At 39.0% G+C, this 12517-nt stretch overlaps 1 protein-coding gene across 3 annotated transcripts in view; it reads left to right on the forward strand.

Moving 5' to 3' along the window:
* LOC121425951 (transmembrane protein 198-like) overlaps positions 1 to 12245 on the forward strand; it is a 56452-nt gene extending 44207 nt beyond the window's left edge. For all 3 annotated transcript variants that reach the window (XM_041622079.1, XM_041622076.1, XM_041622077.1), the window contains exons 4-5: positions 3499 to 3632; positions 10700 to 12245. In XM_041622079.1, coding sequence (XP_041478013.1) covers positions 3499 to 3632; positions 10700 to 10924 — 359 coding nt within the window. In that variant the 3' untranslated portion in view covers positions 10925 to 12245. The remainder of the gene's footprint in view (positions 1 to 3498; positions 3633 to 10699) is intronic.
* Positions 12246 to 12517: the final 272 nt, after the last annotated feature.

Here is a 12517-nt window from a genome sequence, read left to right on the forward strand (position 1 = left end):
TGTGCATATTTCTTTATTATTTTGTGGCAATGGCTTGGAGTTGGACATGAACTTCATGTCTGGAGTTCAGCCTAAAATCTTCAAGTGAAATTCACTTTTTTGAATTTGTTTGTCTGGTGACCCCGTGTCAACAAGCAAAATATAAATCCTTCTATTTTGAGAGCAAGTGATTTAATTGAATTACAGAGATTTCTCCTCTTCTCCTGTCCTGAAAAAAGGCCAAGATGATGGTGCAGTTCTTTTCTCTTCAAGACCAATTACCATTCCAGAGACTGATGGGAATTATGAATGATCGCCATCGACAATTATCTCCACCTCGACCATGCCGACGAACGCTTTCAAGTAATCAGGCACAAATTGCATGTCTAATTGCTTTGTCTCCGACAAATAGGTGCTAATTTTGACGAGTTTTTGATCGGACGGGGGAAGTCGTTGAGACCACTCTCTCTTCGAAGAAGATTGGACGTGGCTATAAATAAGATGTCTGGGGAGACTGATCGATGGATGGATGGGAACGAGCAGCCGTAGTATCTAGTTGGAATCGTTCTCTTGGCCTGTCTGCGGAGATTACACGGAGGGAAATGATTGCACATATTGGAAGTGGATTTGGGGATATATTTGGTAGCGTGAATCACGGCTCAGTTTATCTTTTGCATTCTACTCTTCTTCAGCTACTATTTTTGTCGATCGGTAATTGAACATGTCTGATAGCACATTGACCTCTTCCTTATTTGAGGGGGGGAGATCTCTCTTCCAGTAAAATGGTTATTCAAGGGCTCCCAAACTTAAAATCCATCATTTTAGCGTAAGAAATACATGAGAGCGACGGGCAATTGTGCCCTTATGACAGCCAACATCGTCCCTAAAATTGGCAAAATGGAATGCTTTGGGGTGACCATCTTTTCTATAAAAAAAAGTTGCCTCAATAGCTGCGCCTCAAGCAATTGAACATCATCAAAATCAATATTCTATACATGTAGGCATGCAACAGAATAATGGGAAATGTTTCTATTTATAGCATAATTGCCCATGAAGCAAACAAAACAATAGCCCTTGGAATGAAATAAATAGCCCCCAGAAGTGAGCAATCGCCCTACCCCCCCCCCCCAAAAAAAAAAAGAGGTAATTCACCTAGTAGTATTAATAGAAATGATTTCTTCTCACCCTTCATCATTGTCTGATGTGTTATTGGCATACATCACATCATCTTAAATAATCATTAATGTGTTTGGTTTCTTCCCTCGTTTCTTATCACAGTGCATAAATAATACCTTTTGCATCAGAGGGTTTCTGAAACCCCAAATAGAGACTTTTAGGAGTAGTGAACGAGAACGTCGTAGCAGTCCTCTGATCGCTCGAGTCAATGTCGTCGTCTGCCCTCGTTCACTACAGATCGGATGACTTTAGATTTCACTCGACTCGTACGTGTACGTACGTCCACTTGAAACAGCGCGATAACCAGCGGGTCATGACACGCTGCCCGACCGGAAAATCTGGGCGTACCATCGCCTGGCGACCCGGTCGGGTGATGCGAAGGTGCAACCTGTGCACTCTTGCCCTTTCACTTGCTTTGATTCCTTTTTACGCGAGTTGGGATATATATCGATATAAATTTTGGAGATCAGAAAGCAATTTCAAATATGATAAACAAAATGCATCGTACAACTTACATTAATTTTGTGAAAAAGTCACTGAAAACTGTGTTTTAAAAGGGAAAGGTTGAACTTCATGCTGAGCTTGAACGGTTAAATGACGTCACTCACGTGCACGTCGACTATGATTTAGGAGAACCGCAAAATGGATGTGGCGAGGTTCTTGATTCTGAGAGTGGACGTGTGTGAGGACTTGAGGCATATGGAACGCTAAAAAATGACGTCATCTCGTACCAGTTGACTATGTCGACGTGCATTTCTAAAAGTGCTCAATATGTACACTTAGACATCTCCACTACCCACCCCCCCCCCTTCCTTTTCTGATAATCAAAAATATATTAAGCATTCATTTATAAAATAATCTATTTGTCATATACTATTAAATAATGAAGTGCCTGCTTGATGAATTACACACAGGGAGAACATTTCACTGACTCCTCATGTCACAACAACAACTTATAGAAAATTATGAAATAAAGTAGGTTACCATTTGGCATAAATCATCGGAGATTGATGGCATATAGCACCAAAATCCTTTACACAACAGAAAAAATTATGATAAGTTGGTACTGACAAAGAAATTTTTTTTGAAAACAAATGAAAGTGAGTCAAACAAAAAAAAACATATCAAAATATAAACCAGCTTGGCGTAATGGTAAACTTTCCCTTTAATTTTAAGATTCACTTTCACTCCTAATTTTCGTTGGTCTGAAGGGGGTAATAAATTGCTGCTCTGAAATGTAGAAGCAGATGCGCTCCACTGGCGACCTATGCCTCCAGGGCCGTTCTTCAAATATAATCAATCCATGCATGAAATAGTTGAACATTAATAATGCAAAGTATTGTTTTGTTTTTTATGTTGCCCTGCCCTTTCCCATAAATCTTTTGTCAAATTTGACTTTCATATTTCAACAGGAAGGGATTATATTCAATTATAGCATCAATGGCTTTTTCTCTTAACCATTTTGATAAAGCACCGACTGAAAAAAGAAAAACTTACAGCATACAGGGACAGTCTGTGACTGAGCATTAGGCCTATGTAAAAGCCAAAAGTGCATATTAATTGAAGATTTATCAATTACAGGGTGATACAGAAACGCCAAAAATATTTTAAATATATGTGCTCTTTGAGTGAAATCCATATTTTATTCTTCCTCAGTTTGGTCTGTGTATTCTTTGACAATAGGCCTTTGTACCCTTTTGATGTACTATATTGCCTTGGTAAAAACAGTAGCTTAAAAAAATGATAGGACAGTTTGGTGATATTTGTACATGTAATTTACACACGGAAAGTTTGTTTTACATTGTCTGTGACGAATGACTGTACATGAATGTCTCAATAGTTTGATTTCACTATTCAAAATCATTTCTTCTTCAAATTTTTATATCCCTACCAGTTATGTATTACAATTTTTGAGGCTGAGGGTGAAGTTAAATAACCTTCAAGTATGTTCCATTTAATTATTAAAAATGTTGTTTTCTATTCATTATTTTGTCTTCAAGTTTAATCATTTTGATTTCTTTTCAGTAAACTACAGTGATGCTAAAAAGTTTAATAGCGAACCCCACTAGAAAATGAACAAATCGAAAAGTATTCAAGTTCTGCCATCTTTAAGATATTGTAATAATTGTAAAGTCATGTGATAAAATGTTGCATTCATTATTGAAAGTTTATTTCTCTGGGTTCGCCAAACATTGCAGTGATGTTGTCTCCATTCAACACTTGGATGGGGTTCACAAACTTTTTATTGCTACTGTTGTTTCCTTTATAGAGTGTTTGCATATAAAATGTAGTAAAGTAATTCCATTTTATGTTCATATTCCCCTCTCTATTTTCTATCAACAGTAAGCGGTCACACGAAGACAAGAAGAGTGGAGCTTCAGAAGCTTAGACAACGGGAAGCAAGGGAAGAGGTCCGGGCGCAAAAATACTGCGACCTTTACAGGGCGAGGAGCAGAAACGCTGATATAGTCACTCAGGTATGAACAGGCCTATCCATTTCACACCGGTGTCATTCACACTCTGCAAACATGTAGCTTGCAGTGTGGACAATTGAGCATCGTCCGATGGTGTGCGCAGGTCTTTAGAATGGAAGGTGGGGTGTTGAGTATTTCTCCAAAACTGCATAAAAGTGTGTGAACTCAGAGCAAGCAAGTGCGAAAACCTCTAGATTGTTAAATCTAGAGCAGGGAGCAGCAAACCCTTGACAATCTTTGAATGTGAGCCATTTCAAAACTTCTGAGATCGCCATTTTAAATTACTAAACCAACCACTGAACCACCTCTGCCCAGCCAAATATTGAAAAGCTGTTTTGAGGTAGTCTGCAACCGGAGACCCATATATGACACTTAAACCACTAAACAGTCTAGTGTAAAGACTAGACACCAAAGGCTCTGTCTTTGAAGAGCCAGCCACAGTACATACAGTAGTGAATCTAGTCTAACTACTCCAGACTCTGCATTATGCACTATGCAAAGTGCGAAAACCAAAGGTCTGTGCCCATAGACTAGTTTTGAGGAGGGATGTTAATCATATTTTGAGAAGAGGGCTAGGGTTCACGATGGCTGGTTGGAGGAGGGGACGGCGCGGCTGAAGAAGACATGGAAGAAGCAAGTGGTTGAGAAGAGCAGGAGGGTTGGGTTGAGGAAGGAGGATGCACCCTAGGAGGAGGAAAGGGGTGGGGTGATTTCTGAGAGTGCGAGCTCTTGTCATGTCTTTCTCATAATGCCCACAATCATTCTATTGATTATTATGATAGTTGAACGTGAAGATTGACTTGACCTGAAGATTTTTGCCGGGAGTGGTAGGTGTAATACACCAGGTGTACACTGAAGAATGGTGTATTGGTTTTAATGTACAAAAGTTGTGACTCTCCTATACATGGGACCAACTTTTTCGTCCTTTCTGGTGGACAGATTATTTTCCAACAACAATCACAACTGCACTGAATACAGTGGTGGGGCACACTTGTAACACACAATGCTGTAGCATCAGATTATTGTTAGACATGTTTCGGCATGAGCGGGACTCGAACCCCTCACTTTGAGATCTACGATCTTATCCGAAACAGGCACTCTGACCAACTCTGAGCTACGCTGCCTCCGGCCATCCCTGTAGTCCAGAACTAAACAGAGTGAGAGACTATAACCTCCGGCAAGTATGGCCAATTTCAAAGAGTCATTTTCAGAGAGGAAAATCAGCTGAAAGCCATGAGCTGAGTCACCTTGCCTGAATCAAGCAGGAATCTTGCTCTTGCGTGTTACCGCCGCCGGCCGGTAAATCCCCACGGTGATATACAGATACATGTATAGGGATGAGTATGCAGAAAAGCCAATGTGATATGAGCTATTTCACCTTCACCTCATCTTCGGGATAAAGATAAACCTTGCACTGTCTATCTCCTGATGATGAGCTTAGCCAGGAGATCTAGTGAGTGAGTGGGACATTTGGCCATTGCAAAACTGACCTGACATTTCCCTCAAAGGACGAGTGTTGCAAGTATGGCTTGTGGTTGCCTATCCCTATTAAACCCCGTTCTCATTACCATTCTAAAACTAGTTTACTGGAAACTAGTTAGTGGAACTAGTTTAAGGTGTAATGAGAACGGTCGAAGCGATCTTCCAATCCGGTTCAGAAAACCACCTCGCGATGTAGTTTTGAAGATTGCTCTGCCTCGTTAATCTGGTTTTAGAGTAAGTGAGGACACAATCATTCTTCAGGAAGCGATCTTTGCACATTTTGAGCGCGTACGTACTCCAATTTGATACGGTGTATAGAATGTTTGTGCTGCAGTTTCCAATTTCGCGCGAACCATGTCACCCTGCTAAGAGCATTCCTGTAGAAACGAGACCGCTTTACATGATGCCCCATTGAGAGCGGGTCTTCATGAAGTGGTTTTAAAACCACTTTCTGGTGTTCAAATGAGAACGCCAGCAAGGCTATATTCCTAACTGGTTTCCTGAACCGGTTTCCACTAAAATCATTAATTACAGAAAGTGTGAGAACAGCGTCTTAGGTCACTTGTAAGTTGTATACCTAAACTTCACAATGATGTAGGCTAGTCTGCTTTGCAAACCCTTCACTCGAGTTAGGATCTGTAAAAGGTGAAGACTATAATGTCTTGTGTACCTAAGGCCATCCCACTGAATTGAAACAGAAAGTTTTGTATGTGCTACTCTTTGCATGGAGACCCACTTGTTGATCAAAATTTCAATCAGGGTCCATGCGTGCAGACTACATACACACCTGTAGGAGGCAATAGGCCTGCGTGTAGGCCCTAAAACTTCCAGGGTCCTGTTTCATGAACACCTGTCATCATGACAAGTTTACTATCAGCCAATCACATTAATGGATTTCAGTAGCTTTTAACTGTTGCATTTTTTTGTAATTATAGCAAGTTTTATGAAACTGGGCCCCTGGCTAGGTGCAGCCAGAAGAGGGAGAGATGTCACTCTCCTGGTGGCTCATCCTACCTCTTTCTGCTTGGATTTGGTAGTATGTCGTTGGGGGTTGACCTTAATTTTGAAATCTCTTGTCAAGCTTTTGTACCATATTTAGTGACCTTTTTTTATTATTTTGAATCAAAATCCTCAAGCTTTTATATAATATTCAGTGGAATTTTTTGGTTCTTTGTCATCTTGAATCGAAATCCTCTGATAGTATTTTTTTTTTAATCGTAGAAAATGGGTCTACTGTATGCATGCCCTAAATTTATATACCGTACTGTATGTGCCAAGGATATGTACTACTATAAAAGATTTTTAACATAGCAATTGGACCCTAATCTTGTGTTTTGATTGTATTCAGGAGCCTGCTATGAAAGAAAACATTCAGTGAAATAAGATATATTTATTTTGTAAGCCTGGGATCCTCTGTGGGATTGTATGAAGAGGCAATGCACATTATTAAAATATGAGACAAGGATGTAAACTGTAAGATAAGATAATCTTCTCAAGCTCGGAGATCTTCCTGAATTGCGGGGATGGCAGGCAGGGAATCCAGCTAGCTTTGGTTTTTAAGACCAAGGTTGTGACTCATCTCTTTCTCAACATACGTCATCAGGAAGAAAGGATGCGTTTTACTGTTTCGGAAAGGAACCCCTTTAATTCTGTGGTCATGGATGGCTTTTGATTGTTTTTTATGAAATTTATTTCCAATGCTCTGAGAGACCCTGTCCCTTGTGGTGTGTTGTGTGTATTAAAGTTCAAGGTGGCTTTATTACATGTAGGCTTACATGATTCTATTCTGATTTTTTGTATAGATGCAGCCCACCCCTCCCCACCTCCACCCTTCCCAATGAAATACAATAGGCCCTATAAACAATCCTGCAGGTGTCATTTTATTGGACGATTTTCCAAATTGTGTAGCAAAAGCAAATTAGCAACCCACAATCTTTGGAAGTCCTGAAAAATGTGATCAGTCCCCTCTCCCTGAAAATGAAATAAAAAGATATTAATGCAATAAAAAAATGAATAGATAAATATAGATATAGACAAGTTGAATGGATTGGTGAACAGGTGGATAGATGGACAGAAGGAGATAGAGATAGATAGATAGATAGATAGATTAGATATTAATCCATAATCAAAGATAAAAATGTAAAATGTCAATATTTCACAATGCCAACTTGTCATTGCCTTCATTCAAGACTCGACAATTCAACATGTGTACATGTACTCTTTCTGTATTTGTGAAGTGAGGTGATGTGTGGCTGATCGTTGTCTGTTGGCTTCCTAATATATGCAAACAACAAATGTGGAGGTGGTGGTGATGATTTCAATTCCGATAGAAAGGTATTATGACAGGTCTCTGGCTAGTATCCCACTCATCTTAGTCATTAAATAACCCTGAATTACCGTCCAGGGTAACCAATTAAAAAGATTGCACGATGAACTCTTGGTGGCGCTTTAACACTGTCAGTTCTCATTCTATCGCTATGACCATATCCGCTGCGAACTTTTCCCCAACTCTCCCACATGAAATCCCTTCATTGGCTATGAAGGAAAGTTCTTACAGTCTGTAGTACCTGTTAGCAAACAATAATTTCTTGAGAAAGTGTTGAATTGTTGTGTTGTGGCAGTTTTGACTCTCTTGCCTTGTAATCAGTGGGTCATGTGGTTGAATCCCTCATAGAGGGCTGCATGCATCATTTGATAAGCCATCAATCCAGTGATCCATACTTTGCAGCTCTCCATCCAGGTGTTAAATGGGTACCTGGGAGGATGCAAAAGCCTCGTATTGTAATATGCCTAGCAATTGAGTCTTAAAGCTCCTGTTGGAATGCTCCCAGGGAGTGGAGAGAGTGTGTACATTGTTTGCAGGCATGCCAGGATTCAAGGACCGGGGTAATGATATTTATGTGAACTTCTTTCACAGAGTCCTCGAACCTATGTGTTCAGCAATAAACAGAGTATTATCATAGTGCTTGTATATACTTGTAAACCTAACTCTATGAAATCATTATAGTGGTAGGGGATGAAGGAACTCATATGAATAAATGAACAAAAACAGTGTTAGTATGTTCAGCAAAATATTCACTCAAAATCCTTGTGTTCATGTTGACAACAGTGGATTTTACTGCATATTTCTTTCGCTTAAGTATTAAACGGGAGAAAACTCTTGTCTTTTTGAAAAAATATTCAGTTATTGGATAATTTGGATTTACCTATTTTCATAGTTTCATTACTGTTGAATGTTGTAGTCTACCATTTTTTCATCCACATTCAAATGAGTATTAAAATGGACAGTCATGATGTAGATTTGTGAAGGGATGGGCCCCTCATTATCAGATAAAAGTAGGAGGATGGAGTTTAGCGGTGGGTGAAAGTGTGAGTCATTCAGAAACATATAATCCTTGGCTTCCAGCGAAAGCTATATCTTGTTATTTCAGGCAATCCCGTTGGTCATGGGCCCTAGCCATTCTACTTTTATTCAGGTCATGAAGTGCATGATAAAAAGGAGTGCATTGCTGTTCTCACTTAATGTGAAGCCATTTCCAGTTTTGGAAAGATCTCAAAAATTAATTCTTACAAATTAATGTTTGTAGCTCGTGAGCTGATATTGATCATTTAAGGATTTTTCTTCAAGTTTGATAATGAGGTTGAGAAAGGGAGGAGTGAAAAAGGATGAATCGATTATATGAAAGTAGACCTAATATATGTACGGTATAATGAAAGAAGGGATATGATAAATGAGACGAGTTTGCTAGAGTTGTATGAGAAAAGAAAGCAGGTTTCAGGCATTGCATATTAAAAAGAAAAAGTTCCAAGGTGAAAAATTATAAGAGTTTATATAAAAGAAAGGATAGATCTAGAAATCACAAAAAAAAAGAGAGGATTTTCAGGGAAAACGAGAGAAGGGGTAAAAAACGAGAGGAAGGAAGATGAAAGAAATTAAAGATTCAGAATTCCTACTCTTGATAATCTTGTTCAAAGGAGATAAAATTTACAATTCATATCACATAGATTTAATAGCTTGGGGCATGTTTCCAAGGACTACAGCTGAAGTTTTTAAATCCTGAATATGATCTGTATAAGACGATTACTTCCCTCTCTGGTGCATGATCAGCTGTGTCGTAAGCTCGGATCACCAGGAGGATTTGAAGAGTTTTCACACAGTCATTAATAGTCTCGTTCCTTACAACATGTTAGAACCGTTCTCATTATACTTTTTAAAACTAGTTTACTGGAAACGTGTTCAGGAAGTCAGTTTGGAAGATTGCTTTGCTAGCATTCTCATTTGATCACCCAAAAGTGGTTTGCAAAATCACTTCAAGTAAAGTGGTCTTGTTGCTACCGGAACGCTCTCAGTGGGTGACACGTTTCCCGAGAAAATTGAAACCACAGCGTAGGCATTCTACATACAGTGTGTGGAGTAGCACGCTCGAAATGTATGAAGATCGCTTCCCCGTTGTTGCCCAACACTAAAACCGGTTTTACATGGCAAAGCGATCTTGAAAACTACATCACGAGTTGGCTGTCTGAACCGGTTTGGAAGATCGCTTCCAAGGTCGCTTCGACCATTCTCATCACAGGTTAAACTAGTTTTAGGATGGTAATGAGAACGGGGCTTAAGATGGCAGGTGTTCTCGAGACTCAGCTGCTGCAGAAACTTTACTCATACATTTAGGTGATATCATCCAAAGTAGTCGAACAGGCGAAAAGAGGGCAGATAGATTTTTCTGTAGGACAAGGCCTATATATATTTATTTTCTTTGACATAAAAAATTATTTTATCAACAGAATGATGATAATATTTTTTTAACCAAAGAAGGATTATATTTTGAGGTTACTCGTAGATCTATTTTCTTTTTGTGCTTCAGTATATACCCCCTGCTTCAGGGGCGGTCCCATGATATTTTAATGAGGGGGGTCGAGACATGCTATTAAAGGTGACATTGTTATTTTTTTTTAAATATCAGCTTGGGCTTTCTAACAAGAGAGTAGGGGAGATATTCTACATATGAAGAATGTTAATATTGCATTTGTAATATGATGATGATTTAGCAGGCTTCTTGTTTGAAAGTACCGGTATTTACAGAGAGATGATAAAAGTCGCCTTTAGGCCTATTTAACTTCTTTTTGTATTCCCTGCAGATTTTGTGTTGGGTGCTAGTTTTGCAAGCTTACTGACTGATATACTCCACCATGATGAATACCATTTAACACCTGCTGCTCATTTCACAAAGGTTATGATTATGGTAACTTTGTCATTATGGTTAACCACCATGGAAACCATGATTTTTTTTTGACTACCTGCCGAGCCCTGTTGCCATGGTGAAGATGCCATAATGTAAACATTACCGCAATTGTTTGGCAAAGTGATGAAATAAAGTAGGCCTACTCCAAAAATTGATTTTGATATTTCTTTTTTAGTAGAAAAGACGTGCTATGAAGATGAAAAATTAATTGTTTCAACATATTCTACCTTTATCATTTTATTTAAACAATGAGAATTAAAATCACCTCTCTCTCTCTCTCCCTTCCCCTTTCCCTTTCATTACACCCCTCCCCCTCTTGTACCCCTCTTCTATTTTCTCCCACTGCAGAGTTATCTCCAGAGCATCCATGATCACCTCTCCCCCGAGATGCAGCGAATCGCTTCCATCCAGCACATCCCGTCAGAGCCTGCCATTCCCTTCACCGACTCCTCCAACACCAACACGGACACCATGACGACCCTGCAAACAACCATGGACGAAATCCCTTCAAAGACCATAGACTCCATCGAAGGCATGACAAAGGTCGAGGAGGGCGAGATCGTGGAGGTATAACGAGAAATGTGTTTCCATCCCATTAGCTCGTTTTTTAGGCCGTCTCTCATCCCTATTATCACTATCCATCAGCACCGTTGCCATGGCGGCACTTGAAACCCCCGCAAGGAGGAAATTCCTTCCAAGACAATGAGAGTCCGTCGAGAGGATGACTAAGAAGGCAGCCAAATCATGATTGAGGGGTTATATGTATATCAAGGAATTCCGATTAGGGGTATGGACTTTAGCCTTGATGATGAAATTTTTGCCCCCTTCTTGCAATCCATCTTCGGCATCGTTGCCAGGGCAACCCATCCAATCAGCCGATGATGAATGATGTCCCCTCTTGACCCCTTCCCCGGGATCTGACTCAGGTGCAGGGAGGGGAGACCATTGAGAAGCTACTAGCGATGTTAAGTGATCCGGCGACGAGTGACATTATCATTTTGACGCTTTATCCAAGGAAATGGCATCTAGTGAGGTCCGCGTTAGTTTATCAGTCAGTTTCAAATGTTAGAAAAAATACAACGTCAATGGATCACTTAAGACAACTCCTTCCGGTGATGTGTTTAATACTCATGGAGGTGACTGTGCTGGACATCCAACTTAAATATTTACTTATCAGAGATGTGATCTGAAGAACATTAATTCAAAAGAAAAAATATATAATGATTGAGTTGAAATTAGGGGTTGGTGAATAGAGGTCAAGTTATACTAATCCATAGTTTGTCACAAAAAATGTCAAATAATCAAAATTAATGAAATAGGGTCCAGATAAGGAACTGCAAATTCTTCATGCAAAAGGAGAAATCATACAGCAATTCTTGTTTAGATTTCCAATACTTCTAAATTTTACATCAAATGTACCTTCAGAAAATTGCAAACTTCTTGTACAAATACGTTAACATACATGTATGTTAACATATATTAAAGGAAAAGGAAGACTTTAATCATAATAAAAAAGCAAAAACTTGTAGGGTGAAACTTCCCAAAATCTACAACACCAAGATCATGCTTGTTTTCTTATAAAGCCCTAGTGTTTTCAGAAACTTTGTTAAAAGGGTAATTACATTGTCCCCTTTCAAACTGAACGCTAGTAAAGTGACTATGCATTTATATCCAAACACACAATACATGTTGCATCTGTCATAAGGTGAGGCTGGCATCCCATGTAAGAATAACAACTGTATATATACTTTTCAACTTTATTCAACATGGGAGTGCTATACAAGACAAAAGTACTTTCAAATACGAGGTGCAAACATTTTAATAAAAAAGAAAATTCAACAAGGTCCACTTTTGTTTTACTCAAGTGAATAGCGCACAGAGGTGTAAATATTTTTTGCTGTCACTTGCTGAAATGATGTGGATTTTCTGCAGTCTGATTTGCATTTATGGATAATTTATCACTGGACGAATTAATTGCTATGATTTTATTTTATTACAAAAAAATTATGCTTACAAGTATTCAGAGATTACATGCATAGGGAGAAAAAAAAAGAGTTGAGTTGCCTTAGATATATTTTAAAAGCAAAAGAATCTGTCCATTTATTTGCAATGTGTGAAAAATATTTTATTTTGAGAGAAAAGAAAAGTACATTCATGTGCATATTC

This window comes from Lytechinus variegatus, chromosome 13 (assembly GCF_018143015.1).
Source record: "Lytechinus variegatus isolate NC3 chromosome 13, Lvar_3.0, whole genome shotgun sequence".
In the NCBI taxonomy this organism is placed as follows: Eukaryota; Metazoa; Echinodermata; class Echinoidea; order Temnopleuroida; family Toxopneustidae; genus Lytechinus; species Lytechinus variegatus.